At 42.6% G+C, this 21,416-nt stretch overlaps 1 protein-coding gene across 1 annotated transcript in view; it reads right to left on the reverse strand.

The window, feature by feature from the left end:
- Positions 1–21,416, reverse strand: part of adgra1b (adhesion G protein-coupled receptor A1b) — a 120,086-nt gene that overhangs the window by 92,852 nt on the left and 5,818 nt on the right. The window contains exons 2-6 of the mRNA XM_028989980.1: positions 15,357–15,428; positions 6,115–6,186; positions 4,406–4,477; positions 4,077–4,148; positions 3,626–3,789 (exon numbers count right to left, since the gene is read on the reverse strand). Coding sequence (XP_028845813.1) covers positions 3,626–3,789; positions 4,077–4,148; positions 4,406–4,477; positions 6,115–6,186; positions 15,357–15,428 — 452 coding nt within the window. The remainder of the gene's footprint in view (positions 1–3,625; positions 3,790–4,076; positions 4,149–4,405; positions 4,478–6,114; positions 6,187–15,356; positions 15,429–21,416) is intronic.

Genomic DNA, 21,416 nt, shown 5'->3' on the forward strand with positions numbered 1-21,416 from the left:
TGGACTCAGTGCTTTGACTAAACGCATAGGGCTAAACGAAATGTTTTACGGGCGGCTGGTGGGCTGACCTGTTCCCACAGGGGAATTATGGCAGTCGTCGTGCAAAACGTATTATTGTCAGTCGGAAAATGTTCACCAAGACCACAAAACTTGAGAACCCTGACAATACTGTTGATGAAATACTTCATACGTAGATATCATATTAGCATTCAAATAAACCCTATTGAATGATTGGTTTAAAATCACCAGATCACCACTTACCCAAATCAGAAGCCTTGGATGAACAAGGAGGTGCGTCTCCTGCTGAAGGCACGCAACAATGCCTTCAGATCGGGTGATGCACAGGCCTACAGCATTTCCAGGGCAAATCTGAAGAGGGGCATCAAAAAGGCCAAGCACTGCTACAAACTAAAGCTAGAGGAATACTTCTCCAATGCTGATCCTCGACGCTTGTGGCAGGGCATTCAGGCCATTACAGACTATAAACCCAGCAACTCAGCCTCCACAACCACAAATATCCTCTTTCTGAATGAGCTCAACGACTTTTATGCTCGCTTTGGAAGAGACAACAAGCAACCTGCTGTCAAGATCCCCTCCTTTACCGACCACTCGCCCATCACATTTACCTCCTCAGATGTTTGCACTGCACTGAGCCGGATCAACGTGCGCAGGGCTATCGGACCAGACGGCATCCCGGGCCGCGTACATAGAGCATGTGCAGAGCAGCTCGCTGGCGTATTCACGGACATTTTTAACATGTCCCTCGCCCAAGCAGCTGTTCCTACATGCCTCAAATCCACCTCCATTGTGCCAGTGCCGAAACATTCTAGCCCAACATGCCTGAATGACTACCGCCCTGTAGCACTTACACCCATAATCATGAAGTGCTTTGAGCTGTTAGTCCTGGCACATCTGAGGGACCTTCTCCCACGAACTCTGGACCCACACCAGTTTGCGTACCGTAGCAATAGGAGCACAGAGGATGCAGTCTCCATAGCACTGCACTCTGTACTCACACACCTGGACAAGCAAAACACATATGCACGGATGCTGTTTGTTGATTTCAGCTCAGCATTTAACACTGTCATCCCCTCTAAATTAATCTCTAAACTTAGAGCCCTGGACATCAACACCTCACTTTGCAACTGGATTATGGACTTTCTGACGAGCAGACCACAGCATGTAAGGTCAGGCCACATGCGCTCCACTACTGTCACACTCAACACTGTTGTACCACAGGGCTGTGTGCTGAGCCCCTTCCTCTACTCCCTCTTCACCCACGACTGCCGACCTATGTATGGATCAAACTCCATCATTAAATTTGCAGATGACACCACGGTGATAGGTCTCATCGACAACAACGATGAGACTGCCTACAGGGAGGAGGTACAGGGAGGACGCTTCAGGCTACCACGGACAAGAACCAGCAGACTTAGGAACAGCTTTTTTCCCAGAGCTGTTTCCTTGCTGAACTCCTCTGCCACCCCCCATACACTCCTGATAATCACTGCACTGTACTACTCCTGCACATATCACTTTATCTTGCACATATCACTTTATGTATATATATAACTTATTTGAACTGTATCCTGCACTTGCTGCTTATTGCACTTCTGGTTAGACCTAAACTACATTTCGTTGCCCTGTACTTGTACATGTGTAATGACAATAAAGTTGAATCTAATCTAATCTAATCTAAAAAGTGAAGTATGAAGCCTTTACACATCCCACAGAAATCAAAGCTTCTATTTTTTTTAACTAAAATCAAAAACCAACATCCTGCTCATCATCACTTTCTTGACATTTTCATGGCATAGAGGAGGCACTACTAAGGCACTACTGCTAATTTCTTTACCAATCTGAGTTTTTATTCAGTATATCTTTTTATTGATTGATCGGCATGTACTTAAAAAATTAAGTATGATTTGTTATATTTTTTTGAGAGATCGATTTAAGTTGTATTTTACCATGACTGCTTTATTACTTGCATGAAATGCAAAAACGTTGTGTTTCAACGAAACGGCAGGAACTACTGAAAGGCACTTCAAAAGGTTTTGAAGAACTTGATCATGGCTGCGCTAAAAGGAGCTCGTACAGCCTCCAGCAGATGACTCTGAATCACATGCCAAGAATATAAACACTGATCCTAAACGGACAGGCAGCCAGTCCTGAGGAGATCTGGGACATTATCTCCCTAATCCCATAATGGACCAGTAGCACAGAGAGAAAAAAAGAAAATTCCTGATTCCAGATCATAATGACAGACCACTGCCAGGAATATGTTTAGCTGTGGATTTATTCTCTAAGACATATTAATATGGTGGTACATTTTGAGCAGCACAGTTAAGAAACAGACACACACACAGTCCCAAGGCGCGCGCACACATCTTTACAAGCATTTCTCATCTGAATTTCCCTCCCTGTCCACATGGTGCAGAGAGACACATGATTCAATTTTCACACGTGAAATTCAATCCCGCTTACGCCCCCAGGCACACACACCAGACAAGCTGAGAGCGGCCATGGCGGAGACCAGCGAGAGGAAGAGGACTGGGGAGGAGGAGGAGGATGTCTCAAAGGGGCTATAATACAGCGGGAGGGATTTTTATTGCTCATAAACGACTCTCTCTTGTTAGTTGCTGCCCTAATGGTAATGTGCCAATTCATTACTGTGTCCAATAAGAAAAGTAATAAAAACAGCTACTCGGCCAAAGCTTCCAACGTCTTTTCTCGGCCACCTGTTGTACATGACAGCATAGCATTATTTCAAACGCTGGCACATGGCCCCATGCTGCTGGTTTATTAGTGGTGCAAATGTTTACATTTGCAATGTAGCAATGTTCTGCTAAACGCGAATAGTCATTTGATATCTAGGTGATGGCCCCACGTATGAACATTTTTAAAGGTTGTCGATGGTTAACTCTCATCCCACGTCTGCAACTGCACTAAAACAGGGATGTTTCATTTAATAGGTCTAATGAGAAAAATAATGAGACTGACTCAATATTAGGTGCTCCAGCTTTTTAGAAAGTGTACAGGTGTTGTAATATTAGACTTTCATTTTTGTATACTTCATTCTAATTAGGAGTCTGCTATTGGTACCGTAGAAGCTGTATGTTTCTCTGGAAATGACTATTGGTTTAAATTTTTATTCTGAATAAAAGTGTAATTCAATCAAACATAAAGGAATGTAAGACAAAATAATTTGTGCCAATCAAAACATATTTTCAGTTCTATATGAGAAAAAAACATAAGTAGAAAAAACACAAAGTAGAAAAAAATGATGTGTTAAAATGTTACATGAAAATTGTGGGGTATTTTTATTAAACATTTTGTCTGTGTATATATATTGCACTTATATTCTAACTGATGTTCTGACGTTCTAACTGATGTTCACCAGTTCTGAGACAGGGATGGCCATTTATGATGATGAATACAAAAATATATATTATTTCAAAAATAACTTGTGCACTTAATTCACATGTATGTATGTAAGTGTAATTACACACAAAAAGTTGTATTGTAATTATATTATTGTAATGCCACAAAATAAAAGAACATTTTCACTCATTGATCTTTCAATCAGTTGTCGAAAGACTCAATATATTTCGATAAAAGGTCCTACCACAGTTGAGCTGCTGCGGCTGCAGGTTGCGCAGATCCTGTCCATGCAGTCGCTCCGGATACACACAGCGGGTGTCGTTGCCAATGCGCACTGATCGGGCTTTCGCCCACAGCAGCAGCCAAGCCAGCTGACAGTCGCAGAACAGAGACTCGGTGCCAAAGTGCCTGATGGAGAATCAGAGGGACACAGGAGTCACCCAAACTGTCACACAAACGCACAGGGAGTGTTCATTCAGGAATGTCTACCATTAAAATGTTACAGCTCTTTCTTCATTTTATTCAGCCCTAAAGCTCTATATTATACTGTATATACACTTGTATTTGTGTAGCTCATAAATAATGGTTTCAAATTAAAATCATATTAAAACAGTAGTAAAATTCATTTATCCAGCAGTACTACATGATGATAATTGTATGTGTGTGTGTTTGTTGGGGGGGGGGGTGGAGCTTACAAGACTCTTATAGACAGCAGGGGAGCGAACAGTCCTTCTGGCAACGTGAAGAAAATGTTTCCAGACAGATTCCTGTTAAATACCAACCACAGATTTAATAAACAGATTCCCGTTCATCAGTGACAAATCAAACCGATTCTTATAAGGAGTCTGGCGGGAGGGCGGGCCTTCTGTTCATCACAGCCAATTGATAAACAGATTTGAGAAAATAAATCAGCTCGACATGACTGGGAGGCTTCTCTGCCAGCATTTTTAATGAAATGAAGACTGCACATGTTCACGGATCTTAAAGTGTCCTGTAAAATTTTTTTTTTGTTTTTTTTACTCACAGTTTGGACAAGTTGCTAAGGTCCAAGAACATTTCCTGGGAGAGACACCCTATCCTGTTGTTAGACAGATCCCTGCAACAAAACAACAGCACTCAAAAGATAAATCAAAAGTATTGGGATGTTGCCTTTCACACAAATAGAAGATATATAATGACATTACATTCTTAATCCACAGACACTAAGCGCGGGAGCTGGCACACACTTTGGGCCACGTAGAGGTCAGCTAAGGTCTGTGCTCAGAGGTGTTTTATCGGGTGGAGGTCCAGTTCGTCCACTCCAAACTCTCTCATCCACGTCTTCATGGACCTTCCTTCATCCAGTGGTATTCATGATGGAACAGGAAGGGGCTGTCCCCAAACTGTCCCAAAAATATGGGACCATGAAATTGTCCAAAATGGAGTGCATTACAGGTGTGTGTGTATGTACTTGAGAGAGTGCGTGATGCTTTCTGGCTTTGGCTGGAGTAATTAAAGAGCAGCAGTCTGGCTGCAGCAGCAGCAGGTTCTCGGTTCAGCTGTAATCACCAGTTGGGTGCACTTAAATTAGCAGTCTGCAGCAGCTCACAAAAAACACCATATACACACACACATACACACACACACACACACACACACACACACGTCTTTCTGCTTACAGCTCATGACACGCTGCTCTCTTGCCCTTGAGATGTTGCCCTCTGGCTTTTTACAAAGTGCCACATGGAGTAAAGCAGTGTTTGGACAAGCTGAAAGCGGCATGGTTACACGCTGTCTTACAGCCACTGTCTTAATACTTTAATAAATCACTTTAACGCACAGAGCGGAATGGAAGAATAATCTAAAATTAAGACACAGAGTGACATTAATGATTTCAAATCTAAAATACAGCACTGCATCTCAAATTGCAAACCTCGCTCTTCTCCACATGCTCATCCTGTTTGGGCCGCATAATTGCGCCCGTGCTCGCAACACACAGATGGTGCACTAATCACGGTTGTAAAAGCTGTGATGTTCCAGCCCAAAACCTCGGAGCATAGAGTCCAAGTCAAGCCAAGCAACAATTGCAATGGTGCAAGACTGGATGGCAGTTAATGCCACTGACTTTGCATGCAAAAATGACTTAAAAGTCAATATTCTATAGAAATCGAATGAGAATTGCTGGTGTCTTCCTCTTGTAAGTCGCTTTGGATAAAAGCGTCTGCTAAATAAAGTAAAGTAAAAGTAAAGTAAAGTAAAGTAAAGTACTATGTCATGTGCAGAGTTGTAATATGTGACAGGTTACACCAAAGTTGACTGATAATGAGAAAAAATAGCAGCTGGTTAACTTCAGTGGATTCTTAGTTTTCTTAGCTTCTCTGTGTCTGTGATGGCTGTGGATAATATAGTGGAACATGATGGTGACTGGGATCCTGCAGGTTTTGGACCAGTGAAGAATGTTCTCCAAGAATTGGAGAACATGCTGTGAACACCACGTATTTCCGATGTTGCAAGGGGCAGGGGCCTCTGATTTGTTCTTAGGTGGTTCAACATTCCCAACTAGAACACTACACAGGAAGGTGTACTACATGGAAGTGTAGTAGTAGAAGAACTGAGAAATAAATATGGAAACCTGATTTAACAATGTGTCTGTTACCAAGGTGTACAGCAATTAGGCCAATTAACCACAGATGATTTTCTGTCAGGGTTGTGTTGATATGTACATGGCTGGGAGGCTCTTGCTCTCATACTCACAGCTTCCTCAGCGACGGCAGCCCACTGAAAGCCCCCAGCTCCAGTCGGCTAATTAAATTATTCCTCAGGTCCCTGGAGAGGGCCAGCAGAGTCAGGCACACAAGGAGAGATGGAGTCAGAGGAGGGAGTGGAGAGACAGAGCAGAGGAAAGAGAGTTATCGTGGTGTGGGGAGTGGGGGGCAAGGCAGAGAGAGAGAGAGAGAGACATTGAGTTATTTGTGGGGCAACTTATCATGTCAGACACAAACCAATAAAAAGGCTCCACACTCTTACATCATCCAGTCTTTCCAACAGTGACCTCACTGAGACAGAACCAAAAAAAATCAAGTGAGGGAAAATACTCAGCGACTGTGCTGTTGTGACCTCAAGAGGAAGACACTGGGAGCTAGTGGAGGGTGTGTAGCAGTGGGGTGGTGTGGGAGAACATGGGAAGGTTGAAAACCAGCCGTGCTGCTGCATTCTGTATGGGTTGTAGAGGCAGGATGGCATTCAGAGGTGGACCAGCTAGAAGGGGGTTACAGTAATCCAGTCGTGACTATGGACTGAACAAGTGTCTGGGTGGCCTGTGTTGATGGATAAGGGGGGATCTGTCTGATATTGTAGAAAAGGAATGTACATGAGCAGGAAAGATTTGTGATGTGAGTCGCGGAAGGGAATTGGTAGTCTATTCTTCAAGAATCTGCTGGAATGAATCTAAATTCCAGTTCCACAACAGCTCCACTCAGGTCAGGGTAAAACAGGGCACACTCCTTATTCTTTATTCGTTTCTATTACCTCTCACACCCTACACACACAACCACACACCTGAAGAGATCTCACAGCACATCTGGAAAGATGATCTGAACACACATCGTCTCTCTTCATCAAAACGAGGTCATGGCATTGGGCCCTTCAGTTTCCCCTCCTTTCCTGAGCCCTGGCTCTCTCTCAGCTCTGCCATCATCTGTCACTCAAAGCCCGCCGGGGTGATAAAACAATGCAAGAATGCATGGCAGCGAGCCCAGCGGCAAACATTCGGCTTCGTGTTCCCCCCAACAAAGAAAGTCTGGGTTAGGTCTCGTTTTCGTTAAAGCATTTTGCCTTTCGTACTGAAGCATTTTGCCCGATTATTATTACTCAATGCAGACAGAACATCTAGAACAATGTGTAACGGCACTTACAAGGTAGACCTGTGCCAGTGATCTGAAAAACCCAGCCCTTACGCTGTGAAAACCCCCACTCTTCTCGACGGATAAAAATAGATAACTTTTTTTTCACTCTGGCCAAAGAAAATTTCCTGAAATTGTGTCGCCGGTTTCCTTCGCATGTCTGCCGGGAGCAATGGGAGTCGGAGCCTCGCTCAGGCCAGATGCTCAGAAGTGGGAGGGATAATCCACCATGATTGTATATTCAATTCGTTCAATGACCACATTTGGTGATATCTGTTTTGCTTATGCATTTTAATTCAACAGAATTCGTGATTATTATGTTGTGTGCATAAATGATCAAAAGTGTGAGTCCAGCTGTAATTCCTGAGGATTTACGGCTTCTGGCTACATGCATATGTAAGCATATAGTGCTTGGAGATGAGAATCTAATGACATGATTTCCTTTATTTTCCACCAGGTATGTTTTTTTTTTTTTTACTCCACTGATTGTAGCATCACACACACACACACACACACACACACACACAGACACAAAAACCTCAGTGCATGAGTTCCATCGTTTTACCTTGTGTCTGCAATTAAAGGGTTATCTCCTTGCAGCTCCTGTAGAGCAGAGACCGCAGACAGAAAATCTTTTGCATGTCCAGTACTGTAGAGATTACTGTGTGTGTGTGTGTGTGTGTGTGTATGTGTGTGTGACTACAATCAGTGGGGTCAAAAACGAATACCTGGAAAACTTTATTCAGTTTCCGTTGCATTAAATTGTTAATGGGTTTTAACTGTTGCATTGTGCTTACATTGAGAACACAACTTTTGCATTGAGCAAAGTGGCATCCGATTTCAGAAGATTAGGGGGAGGACCACCAGAGATGGTAGACATGAAAATAAAGAGGAAGACATATTTTGAAGAGTCAAGCAGAGACAAAGTAAATAACAACAACAACAACTTTCATTTCTAATATAGCGCAAAATCACATACAGTATGTCTCAATGGGCTTTGACAGGTCCTACAGTTGACCCTCCTGCACACAAGGAAAAATGCCACACAAAAAAAAACTCTAGGAGACAGAAAAAAAAGAAAGGAAGAAACCTTGGGAAGGAGTGATACAGAGAGGGGGGTCCCAGGGTAGAGTGAGCCTGCAAATGGTGTCAATGCAGGGCGGTGATGATTTGTACAATAGGAAAGAAAGAAAGAAAACATAATAACAAGTCCTACAGTTGTAGGGTTGGAGAAGTCCAGGATGTAGTCCAGTGTCATGGTCTACATTACATGTCCATTATGGTGTTACTGGTCCACTTGAGAATTACAAATAATACTAATAATAATGATAATAATACATACAATTGTTAAGAAAATAATCTAAAGTCCAGCCCCCTTTGTCTTCAGAAGAGAATATTTTATCAACACACACATCCCTTTCTGTTTTTCCTCTGTGTCAGCTTCCTTACTCTGAAAGCAAGGCACAGAAGGTCATGAGCCAGGCACAAAGGGTCAAAGGTCACAGTCTTGACTTCCCATGCACACAATCCTGTCTTCTTCAGGTGCAATAACATTGATAATGTAAACACACACACACACACACACACACACACACACATTTTTACAGGCTTTTGACAGCAGTGATAAATCTTTGCCAAAAACTATATTATATCTATTTTTTTGTTCATTTTACATGTTTGATATGAGGGAAATTCTCTCCCCAGACTTCAGCAGCAACAATTTCAGAATCCAGTGAAGTGCTGCCCAATTAGTTTCTGCCATGGTTGTTGAAACACAGCCACTTCCGGCGCTCACCCCGATGTTAACGGCAAGATTTATATCCTAATGGACACGTTTGGGCACTGAGGGCCCAGCAGAATTACAGGAAACACACACACACACACACACACACACACACATGCAAACGCTAGCACACACAAACAAATGGACAACTGATTTGCAATGAGAGCACAACAGCCTACAGTGTGGTAATGAGGAGGAAAGCCTGTGATTTCTTGAGGCCGCGGCTCCCCGGAAGAGGCCGCTGAACAATCCCGCTGATGCCTGCGCAGGACCGGCGAAGAGAGAAATCAGCAGCAGCGCAGAAACCGCGGCTCCCCGAGCTGCAGTTCGACACACATAATTACATCAGCAGCGCTCATTAGCTGACGACTCTCTGCGTTTCGGTGCATTGTGCTTATACAAACATGATGTATTTATGATTTCCCACCGGCTTTTCCTTTTCCATTTCCAAACCCAGAGCTGTGTGTGTGAGTGCATGTGTACATACAGCATGAGTAGTGACGTCCCTTTCAACATTTTCCTACTTCATCTGAAATATTAGAATTGTCTGTGTCTGTCTGTATGTTTGTTAGCAGAAAACATTAGAAACAATTGTAGAAACAATATATGGTTATATAATATAAATATATAAATTAATGATGTATTAAAAACTTTCCCCCAGCTTAAGATTTTGCTATTTAAAATGGCAAATGTGTAAAATGGCGGAATGGTGCACTGAGCCACCAACCACCATTAGAGCAGCTCCATAATTCTCATGAAGACTCATGTCCTAAATTCAAAAATGGCAAATATTATATATACTCCACGCAGGAAGTGACTACCATGGTCACTCTGACCTGTCTGCAGCTGCACAAAGCAAGCTGGATGGCACAGTGTGTTCCGACACCTTTCATCCATTAGCAGCTTTAAAGGTCTCAGCAGGAGCTCCTCCGTGGGACAGCTTTTAGTCCCCAATGCATCATGATGATGACCACCAAATATGAGGGACCCCCCACTAGATCTGCTGTTTTGGAGACGACATGACCCATTTATCTTTTTCATGTTTACACATGATGGCTACATTGTGTCAAGTCAGTGTTATTCACATTTCAGTTAAGTGATGTGAATTTTTACTGATATTAATATTTAAATTTAGCGGGTTCAATTGGTTAAATCACATGATGGTTCACTTCATTATTGAGTTTTTAAAAATCTGGGGTTTGACTCAGGTCAACAGGGAAGGAAAGATCAAGCGATCACTCATGGAACCGATGAGCTCTCTAGAGACTGATCATATTTATTTGGAAACCGGTGGGTGTAGTGTGGGTACTCGCTTCTTCTCAGGGTACACACCAGGTTCCAACTGGTGGTTAGACATCATCTGCAGCAGTCAACGCTGGATGCTTCAGGAGCTTCTCAACATTTCTGCATTTCTGTCAGATGGTGTGATCTATGTATGGGACTGAAGGCTGATGAAGTCCTTCCCAGATGCAGCTGCTAGAGTAATGGCTCCCATGTGGTTGACTAGCAGCATGAAGAATGTTCCTGAAGGGTTGGAATATGAGGTCAACTGTTCAAGTATTAGGCAAACACACAGACCACACCTCATCCTGAAGGGGAGGGCTTTGAAAGTGTAATAATACATCAGCGTATTGGTTGTGATGAAAGCTTTATGCATCTAAAGCTATGTTAAACACATTTTTTTCTATAGAACACTGTCCACATATACAATATTGTCAAGATATAAAAAATCAGGACTATATGAGAACACAATATAGATTGCAGATCTTTTGGAATTATATAAAGTACATACAAGGATGTGTGTGTGTGTGTGTGTGTGTGTGTGTGTGTGTGTGTGTGTGTGTGTGTGTGTGTGTGTGTGTGTGTGTCTGTATGCATGTTTCAGATTCTGTACAGGAACTTCATCAACCACACCTTTAAGCACCCACAGCCTTCTTGGACCAATCCCCCGGGTTTACAGACAGGATTAGCAACTGAAGTGTAAGAGCCCATGTGGTATAGGACCATAATCAAAAACAGGAACATTGTGACATTAAGCAGCTCCAGAAATGTGACTTGCTGATTAATAGCTGAATTATTTGATTCAAGGGAATTTGCATTGCCTTGGGTGAATCCTGATTTTTGAACTCCATTCTGCTAAGATGCATAACTTGGAGTACTGCATTCATTGCTACTGGAAGGAGTGAATTCCTTGCACACGGTATTCAATGACATTTACAGCATTTAGCGGATGCCCTTTTCCAGAGTGACTTATAATCAGTTGTTTCAGGGATGCAAATGGCAGGAAGATTGGTTTAAACCTGTGTTCATCTAGTGCATATGCAGGCGTGTTATCCATCTATGCTACAAACACAGTTTTGTCTCTCTAAACCTCTAAATTGAGCAAATTGAGTTATCATAAAAATTATACTTACTGAAAGCAAAAAAATAATAATAAAAAAACCCAATATAGGCTCATGAGGCAAACAATAAAAATTATATTTTGGAAAAAAATTGAAACACATTCTAAATTACACGGTGCGGTATGTGTGGAGGGAGGAGACTGAGTTCTTCTTATGTCTGATATGATATGTCTGATATATGTGCTGATTGTGAATTTAAAGATGAATGTGGCTCATACGGCGGTAGTGGACAGGCCGGGAAGGAGAAAGTGAAGGAAGTCGGGGAAATAAAGCCCCCCCCCGCTGCCCTGTGAATCAGGCTTCCCACCAAGCCGGTGTATTTAACCTTGCGCTATGACCCCGCGGCTGAATTAGGCCTGGGCTTTGAAGATCCCTGAGAAAAGAAAAAAAGCTGCAGCGCTGCCGAGGTGAATCACATTCTGGGCATCAGATTCAAAATGCAGCGGCTTGCTTCACTCCCAGTGAATTTCAGCCATAGGTAAGGACGCATTATGAAACTGCACAAACCTTCACTCGTATTTTGGGCAGGCAGCAGATCTGAGTGGTACATACGGGGTGGTAGTAGCCTAGTGGGTAACACACTCGCATATGAACCAGAAGACCCAGGTTCAAATCCCACTTACTACCATTGTGTCCCAGAGCAAGACACTTAACCCTAAGTTGCTCCAGTGGGGACTGTCCCTGTAACTACTGATTGTAAGTCGCTTTGGATAAGGGCGTCTGATAAATGCTGTAAATGTAAATGTACATATATTTTTTTCCTTTTTCTTCTTTAAAGTCTGCAAGATCATTTAAAAAGCAAGATAGATTTACTTAAAATAAAATATGCTGAGGCACTTTAAATAAAATATGCTGCAAAAGAACAGCACTTGCACTCGATCCTGTCAAATTAGATGTCATTTACATTTAATTGAGAGCATCTCTCTTTGACACCAAGGCTTTAATTAAAACAGAGGGCTCTAACTGAGTCAGTAATGCATTCTCCCTACAAACCACACCAGAACTGTGTGAAAAGATGATACAAAATGACTCAGAATCTTCGACTCAGATCATATCTCTGGCCAGAATGACTTGTCTGCATTCAGGCAATGGCCCGCAGTCAACAGGAAGTACAGATTCTGCATTTATATCAGTCAGTGCCTCCTCAAGGCGACGCGGCTTACAGAAAAAATAAGTAAATGTCAGCTTTTTGGCATCAGCAACACCAGTGGAACTTTCAGATGAGGCAGGCTTGAGGACCTGACAGCCAGAGACAGGGAGAGGACAGTGATGAAACACCAGAAATTCATCCCAGGCCCCAAAGAGATGGCTGCTTCAAAAATTATGGCTGTTTCGTCCAAATGCTACAACTTCTGCTCAAAGGTCAAGGGCTCTTGAGCAACAGCGACCAGACTGGAGGAATCTGAGGAACTATAATGTGAAATTTTTCGACTTATCACCGACTCATCAGTGTCTGAAAAGCATGAAGACTGTGGGAGAAACAAGAAACAAGATATTAATGTAGCGCAGGGATATTTGATAGCAGATTAAGACCCAAATCCATATTGGACAAGAGTGGGTTAGGTGCATGCAAGTACAAATAGTTCATGTTGTCTAGTCACAATGTTGAAGAAGACCTATATTAGTGTGCTGCAAAAAGAGCAGATGTGTGTGATGGTCTCGTGTGTATATTTCATCACATGGTCACAGTTTAGAACACTCTCACATTGCACTGGAACTATATGGAGCTTCTAGGACTAAACTAGTGGTTCCTGTGTTCTAGGACAATGTTTTCCAAGTGTCATAAGAGACATCATGTAGGAAGCAGGTTTGTAAAAGTCATGGCATGTATGTCTTCGGTATTACAGAAATGAACGGACACAATCAAGAAGTGTTCTTCTGTTCAAAATGTAGAAGGGCGGGGGCCTGTTGGTGTGATTGTCAGCTCTCACACCCCCTACTTTCTCATCCTGGATAAATCAAAGGCTTTCTGGGACCACACCCATTACCAAGACCAACATGCAGCTCATCAGCAGTTTAGTTTTGAAATTAATTAAAAAGTGAATGCTTTATATAACATCAGGAAAATATGACTCAAACTGTTTATTATGCCTTATCGAGAGTGACTTACAATCAGTATTAACAGGGACTGTCCCCCTGGAGCAAGTGTCTTTCTCAGTGTCACAGTGGTAGGCAGTGGGCTTAGAACCTGTGACTCTGTGGTCATATACCACTCAGACATTATGTATCTAATCCATTTGATTCCTGATACTAAATCCATATGATACACATGAATGCTGGTGCTCATTAGGTCGTGTTCAGATTAGGTTCAGATGGCAGACGAACATAACTTCCTAATTACGGAGGAAGAAGCTGCTGGAAGGTATCGCTCCAGGATCCCACTTATCCAGCCCTAATTATCTCATTATTGCACTCATCTACTCCCGTGTTTATTTACTTTCTTCATGGCCTGCGGTGACCTGTTTGCATTTAAAATTAGCTGAACTTTGACCCTGTAATGAACTGACATATTGAATTTGTCGTCCACACATGAAAAACAATACATCAAAGGCTGAGTTGTGAAGTGAAGTGATTGTCACATGTGATACACAGCAGCACAGCACACGGTGCACACAGTGAAATTTATCCTCTGCATTTATCCCATCACCCTGAGTGAGCAGTGGGCAGCCATGACAGGTGCCCGGGGAGCAGTGTGTGGGGACGGTGCTTTGCTCAGTGGCACCTCAGTGGTACCTTTTGGGATTGGGATTCGAACCAGCAACCTTCTGATTACGGGGCCGCTTCCTTAACCACTGGGCCACCACGGCCCCAAGTTGTCAAGGCTTCACCAGCACACAAGGGCTATAACATAGACAACCCACCCAGATCAGCCAGGCAGCACCCTAGGGTGCAGCACCAGGCCATAAGTGTAATTCCATATCGAAATCGCCGTGCAGCGTGTGGGTTTCATAGAGCATGTGGAGGGAGGAGGTTAAAGAGCAGGTAATGACTTGAGCGTCAGCGCTACCTGCATAAAGCCCATCATGCTTTGCAAAAAAAAAAAAAAAAAAAAAAAGGCTGAGCCAAGGGAGAGTTGTGTGATCTGCATACCCAGCAGGGCACACTCATTCTAGCCGCTCATTTTAAATCAGTCACCATTTCAATTAGCAATTAAATGGATTTACATGCATTAATTAATTTTCCCTCATGCCCACGTTCCACTCATTTTGATCCAGAGGCTGCGCTGGGGAACACTCAGGAAAATTTTGCGCGCTTGCCAAGACATTCTGAATGTCAGCGCCATCAGAAGGATGCAGGCAGCTGATTGCGCTGAAGAGGCAGGGTAATCAATTGACAGCGGCGGTTGAGACGTAGAAATCAGCCGCTTTTTACCGTAGGGCACACGTCCAATATGAGGGCAACATTTCAAGCTGAGATCATTTAAGACAGGAATGGCCAGTGGCCAAATGAGACTGGCCAATAACAGATTTGCCAATCTAGTCCCAATGGACAAAGTTACCTAAACACTCAAGCAAACCAATACATCATTTTTTGGATGTAAAAAACCCTCCCTATCAGTCTCATCCTTCAGAAATCACAATTTATGATTTTTGTCTGACCATTCAGATGAACAATTAAACAGAATTAAGTCTCCAATTAGATTTAATCTGTCTTTTATAATCAGGTCCTGTGAGACACTTGCTTCACAGAGAGAATTGTTTTCAACACTGACCTGAATTTTTGATGCAAACTCCCAATCGGTATAAAAGATTCTAACAACAATATTTGTTTGAATTCAAGGCTATGGAATATTTGAGTTATGCTTTTGTTTTGTTGTATATCGGCCCATCTACATGTCTCCGGGGTGAGAAAAGGCAGGGATGAGAAACTGGAAAAGAGGCAGGAAAAAAATGAGGAAGATTTACTCACAATCTCTCCAGGGATGTCAGTCCGAAGAAGGAGGCATTTTTCAGCACAGAGATTTTGTTGTTGGTGAGGATTCTGTTCAAAGACAAGCACAAAGGAGACACTTGTCACAGTAAACATGCAAAATATGATATTTTGCTAGGCAGGTGTAGTCAAGTTATGGACATAATGTTGGACATTATGAATTTTAACGTTAACAAAATAAGAAAACAAGGTAAGGCTACATGACCATACACACCATATTCATCTTTATGACAAAATCAATGCTTGTGGTAAAATATTGAATCACTCAACTAGAACACATTGACTTATTTTGAATAGATGATAAATATATTTATCAACCTCAACACACCAATGCTGTGACAGATTAGAACCTGAAGTGGATTTAATGTGACTATTGATAGGTTCATATTGATTTTCTTACAGAAAAATGGATGTAATGAAATTGTGCATCTCTGACCCAGCTGTTCCTAAGCAACATCATGCAGCAGCACCTGGTCATGAACTATGTGATATGGTAATATTTAAATAAACGTGTCACACTGATGGTCATTTGAATTGGGCATATCCATTAGGCCTCCTCCACTAGACAGCATGTTGCAGTTCATGTTGGCAGATATTTGCGGCACATTGTGAACCTGTGTACATATTCCATTCTTTAATTTTTATTAAAAAGCATACATATTCAACTTCTGTCACTCCACAATTGAGGCCAGCACTGCTTCTACCAACACAGAGCACAGCGCATCCACATTGGGAACTGAAAGTCCAAAAGATGTAGATAAGTCTTCACTATTTTCGGCCTTTGCGCAAGTCTCGGATACTCCAAATCTCTGCCTTCAACACAATATGCAGTCCGGTCTGCATGATTTAAACATGGATAGCCCATCCCAGCCTATTAGAATTAACTATTTCAAGCTCGAATTCGGAAAGAAAGTAAGAGGTTTTAGTGCGAAATCACTCTCAACCATGACTTGAATATCTCATTTTCCTTGAAGCCAGCTTTTGCTGGACTGCAAGGACATATTAAGTGCACTAATGGGAAGTGGGCGTCTGTTACTTTTATATGTTATTTAAAACTGAGTTACAGTCATGGGGGTGGATGGACGGGTAATCTTTTCTTGCCCCCCACCCCAGACAAACTAAATGCCCATCAACACATGGTTTTTTGATGTACAAACTCCCAGCATCCTCCTCACCAGTCCAGACAACCAATGCAGGATGAGCAGTGTGTGACTGTTTATGTGAGTGAAGGAGTATGAAATTAAATGAATTTTTCCTTAGTATTCATTGTTGTCATTGTAGTATTGATATTTTGCAAGTAGTTAGGCCAGAACAAGACCACTGGCCGGTTTGGGGGCTAAATGACCTGCTGATGACCTCTCGCCATCAGTCTGCCCTGTCACTTCCGTAGGAATATTTCTTCTTGGTCTGACAGCAAACACAGCAGAAGCGCTTGCCTGTAGTGTAATTGCATTGCTTTCAATTGAAGACAATCTCACTGGAATGGGTAAAAAGTGTCTACTGAAAGAACATGCAAATGATCGATGCTCTAATTAAGCGTTATTACAAAATATTCTCAAGCGAGACAACAATTTCCAAATCACAGAAATAACCTGTTCAAGATTTACCGCCGGGCCAAGTACCAGCAATATGCCTACAGTGCGGCAATAATGATGGATCATTTCTTCTTTAGCACAGGCACTGTTTACCCATGAAAAAAGCCTTCAGCTGTTTTTTTGGCTTTATTCGTTTTGATGTGGTCTTAAGGTATTACTTGTATATGAAACCCAGCTGCTGTTTAGCATGGTACGAAGGGACTTGTTCAGTCTCAGACAGGACTGGTTACATTTGCTACCCTTGGGCAAAGTGTCACAATCAAACATGAGAGCAATTCTTGCTCGGCTTTGGCCAATCAACGGCAATGACACAAAGTCCCTTCATCAACTTCCACTATTCAAACCGAAGATTATTTTGCATTATGCATTGTATGGAAGTCTATAAAACCTAAAAGGAATGAAAAGGAGACGGTTAAAGAGGTGAAAACGCCGTGATTAATGCGCCTGGCTTTCCCCCGTCTTGACATGCATTACACTCCAGCTGGCATCTTTTCAGAGGGGGGGATCTCATATCTGCCAGATTATTGATCATTTGAACAGGATCCTACATCATCCTGTCTCCTGGGGAGGACAACATCCATCTGCAGGACGAGATTCCGGATGGGTCGAACAAGTGCGGTGTCTGCTTTACATGCATGTCGGAGGCCCGAAACGCTCCTAGACCCAGCAAGGTCGTGGCTCTTTCTCTCATCCAAGGTCAGGCCGCGGCCCCTGGAGAGCATTGGTAAGTAGGATGAGTCACCTCTGTCACATGTTGTCTGTTCTAACCCCGCCCCTCTTGGTCTGAGTCGTGATAAACACACCCACAACTGGCCGTTTTAAAATTCAACACCCATTCAGAACAGAGAGCACGCCGCTGTAGAGCCGAGCTGACAAAGCAGAAAAATCTGGCTGCGGAGGTGAGACAAGACGGGTGGAGAAAATGTGCTCTTGATGACACAAGCCATACATACTAACTCACATACATAACTCATGCATACACACCAGGAAGAGACTCATTCCTTCCGAAGCGACACGGCTTTGATGACCGACTCGAGTCAGGTGGCAATGTCCAAAATAAATGGCCTTTCTTCGTTTATGACCAAAGCCATTAAATTCAATTAGCGTTTCATTACCCAACTCCATGCCAACCACAACACCGCCTACAGGTGTGTTGCAGGGCGACCTCATCCATAAAACAAGCCTGACAGCTACTGGCCTGTTAGACATTCTCTAAAGTTGCAGGCTTATTCAACAATGCAATTTATACACCTTCATCCATTAAGATTCAGATTCAGTCTGTTGAAAGAAATGAAAACTTATCAAGGCTGGTTTTATTAACTTTATTAACTCTGGAGCACAGAGAAGACACACCCCAAAGGCCGTATCAATGGCCAAATAGAATGAAGATGTCCGTCAGCCATAATTTTTTTAAATACTGCAGCTGGGCCCAGTGAAAGTGAAGTGATTGTCATTGTGTTACACTGTAGTTACACTGGTAGGGGGACGGTACTTTGCTCAGTGGCACCTCAGTGGCTCCTTGGCAGTTTGGTATTCGATTACGAATCTGATTATGGGTCCATACACGCTAGGCCATCACTGCTCCTTCAAGAAATTCGGGAGAGGAAGATGAACAAAGTTCATTTCAGGGTGAAAAGGAACATATTGGGTTAAAAAAATTCCAGAAGTTAATTGTGTCCCTGCCACTCTATCTGAAGTCCAAGATGGACGAGCTGGCAGAAGTGAACCCCAATGAGCATTTCACTGAAACGGCACATGCATCCACAGTACAGGCCAAAAGATTGCACATTCTCACTCATAAGTTTTCTTTATTTTCATGACCATTTACATTGGTAGATTCTCACTGAAGGCATCAAAACTATGAATAAACACATATTTATGTTAAAAAAAAAGGTAAAATAAAACATGAAAACATGTTTTATATTCTAGTTTCTTCAAAATAGCCGCCCTTTGCTCTGGTTACTGCTTTGCACACTCTTGGCATTCTCCAGATGAGCTTCAAGATGTCTTCACCTGAAATGGTTTTCCAACAGTCTTGAAGGAGTTCCCCCTTTGCCTTCACTCTGCGGTCCAGCTCACCCCAAACCATCTCGATTGGGTTCAGGTCCGGTGACTGTGGAGGCCAGGTCTCCACTTTTTGTTAAGTACATAACTCCACATGTGTTCAATCATAGTTTTGATGCCTTCAGTGAGAATGTTCATGAAAATAAAGAAAACACATTGAATGAGAAGGTGTGTTCAAACTTTGGCCTGTACTGTGTGTGTGTGTGTGTGTGTGTGTGTGTGTGTGTCATATATATGTTTTTTTTATATACAATGGTGTCACATGTGGCCTGAGGAAGTAAGTGAACAGAGGCAGTTCATAAAAGAGACATTTCCTCTTCCCCTGGCTGATGAAAATGAAGTGGTGTACGAAGCTCAGAAGAGGCCGGATACAGACATAACTCACTTCCAATTGGACACCAGAGACAGCACAACAGAAGAGAATTATGTTTTTTTTCATGGCTGCAAAAACAAATCACACACACACACAAAAAAAAAGCTGCCTGTTAACAGTGAATAACATTTTGAATTACTGTCCACCAAGCATTTGACAACAAAAAAGAATGAGTTTTGGGCCTGTTTGCACTGTCACATGACCCACCCGTCATCCTCCCTCCCTCTCATCTGGCCCATGACCTTACAAGCTCGAGTGCCATCGCGGCAGACAGAGGACTTCTGTTTGTGCAAACCCAAGCGTGCACCGCACAGTTTATGCAGTGGAAAAAAAGCAGCCGTTCAATGACCTCCGCACTTTTCGTTCTCTTTTTTTTTTTTTTTCTCCTCTTTCGGGCCTCTGCGCAACATCCAGGAAATCAGAGGCAAAACATAATTGTACATTATGTAAACAGAGGAATGGCGAAATTCTAGAGTGTCCTTCCAACTTTCTATTTACAATATCAATTATGTCTTCCAAGGATAAGCAGCTTTCAGGGGAAAAGACAAATTAAATATTGCCTTGCTGGGGTTTAAGCAAATGGTCTATGTCATTTGTTCTGTGTGAATGTGTGTCTGTCTTTGATCAGTTCCAAAAGGATAGGCTACCCTATGTAAAAAATCTAGAAAAAAAAAGTCTAGAAAACCATCGTAAGTTTCACGCCGTGTGTGGTCGGTTTTACCATGGGCATCATGGGCCATTTCTTTGTGCGTTTTGTCATTAAGACTGTGAGGGCTGCATTTTACACATTGCGTTGAGCACACACAGCAAGTTACTGCACATGAATGTAAGTAATTGATAAATTTCTTTGTGAATCTGGACTGTTTGTGAGTGTTGGAGAGAACACCACGAACGGATTTACCCTCACGGTATGGATGAGGGTCTCAACGTTATGATGATTTATTTGAGGAGGGTTACATGATGCTTAAGTAAAACCAGATGTTAAATTCAAATGGACAAGGTGCTCTGAGCAAGTTCCACAATTCCATATCTGGACTTTTGCCCTGTAAATGATAGAGGAAGTCAGGAGACCACAGTCATTTGCTTTCGGATGACAGAGTAGCCACAAGGGATGACGTGTATCTCATGTTTAATTAGTAAAGCATTTATATTTATATATGAAATGCACAGAACATACACTTGACAACAGGTAAATAGTTTGGCAATTGTGTTGGACTGTGTTATAATAGGTCAACTGGGGGAAAAAATCTGAAAGGGAACATATCATTGTCCAGACAGTAAATCTATTTTCCTCCTATGCATGTATAATAGGACTAAAAACAAAATTCTAAATACTGAAGTGAAGTGATTGTAATTGTGATACACAGCACAGAACAGGAAACAATGAAATGTGTCCTCTGCTTTTAACCCTTGGTGAGCAGTGGGCAGCCATGACAGGCACCTGGGGAGCAGTGTGTGGGGACGGTGCTTTTCTTAGAGGGCACCTCAGTGGCACCTTGGTGGTTCGAGATTCAAAACAGCATCCTTCTGATTAGGGGTCCATTTCCTTACCCGCTAGGTCACCACTGCCCCATGTCCCCCTATAGACAAGTTTCTGCTTGTGCCCAACACAATGTAAAATCCCAAATCCAACATTTGACAATACTCACCCTTAGCTGTAAATTCTTTACAACTACTTGTACTTGGTTAAGCTGGGTAGTCTAAAAAATATCACCACATCTGTCTTCTCTGGTATTTACACACATAAACAGTCTACACATCTCTACAATTTACCACTGAGAGACAGCCATCTCTTAAAGCTGGGGCTAAAGCAGGCATCAGGGAAGTGTCATGTGGGATCAGCGATCTGCTGGGCAAAGGGGGGTGTTTTACGTTGCTAGCTTCATCTGACTCGCCGACCTCCTGTCCCTGTCTTCCACCGTGTGTTCGCACCGCACTCCAGCCTCCCTGGAAAGCACTCGCTTCACTTAAAAAACAGCCGCGAGGAGGACAAGAGTGCCAGCAGCG

Source organism: Denticeps clupeoides, chromosome 8 (assembly GCF_900700375.1).
Source record: "Denticeps clupeoides chromosome 8, fDenClu1.1, whole genome shotgun sequence".
NCBI classification, from domain to species: Eukaryota; Metazoa; Chordata; class Actinopteri; order Clupeiformes; family Denticipitidae; genus Denticeps; species Denticeps clupeoides.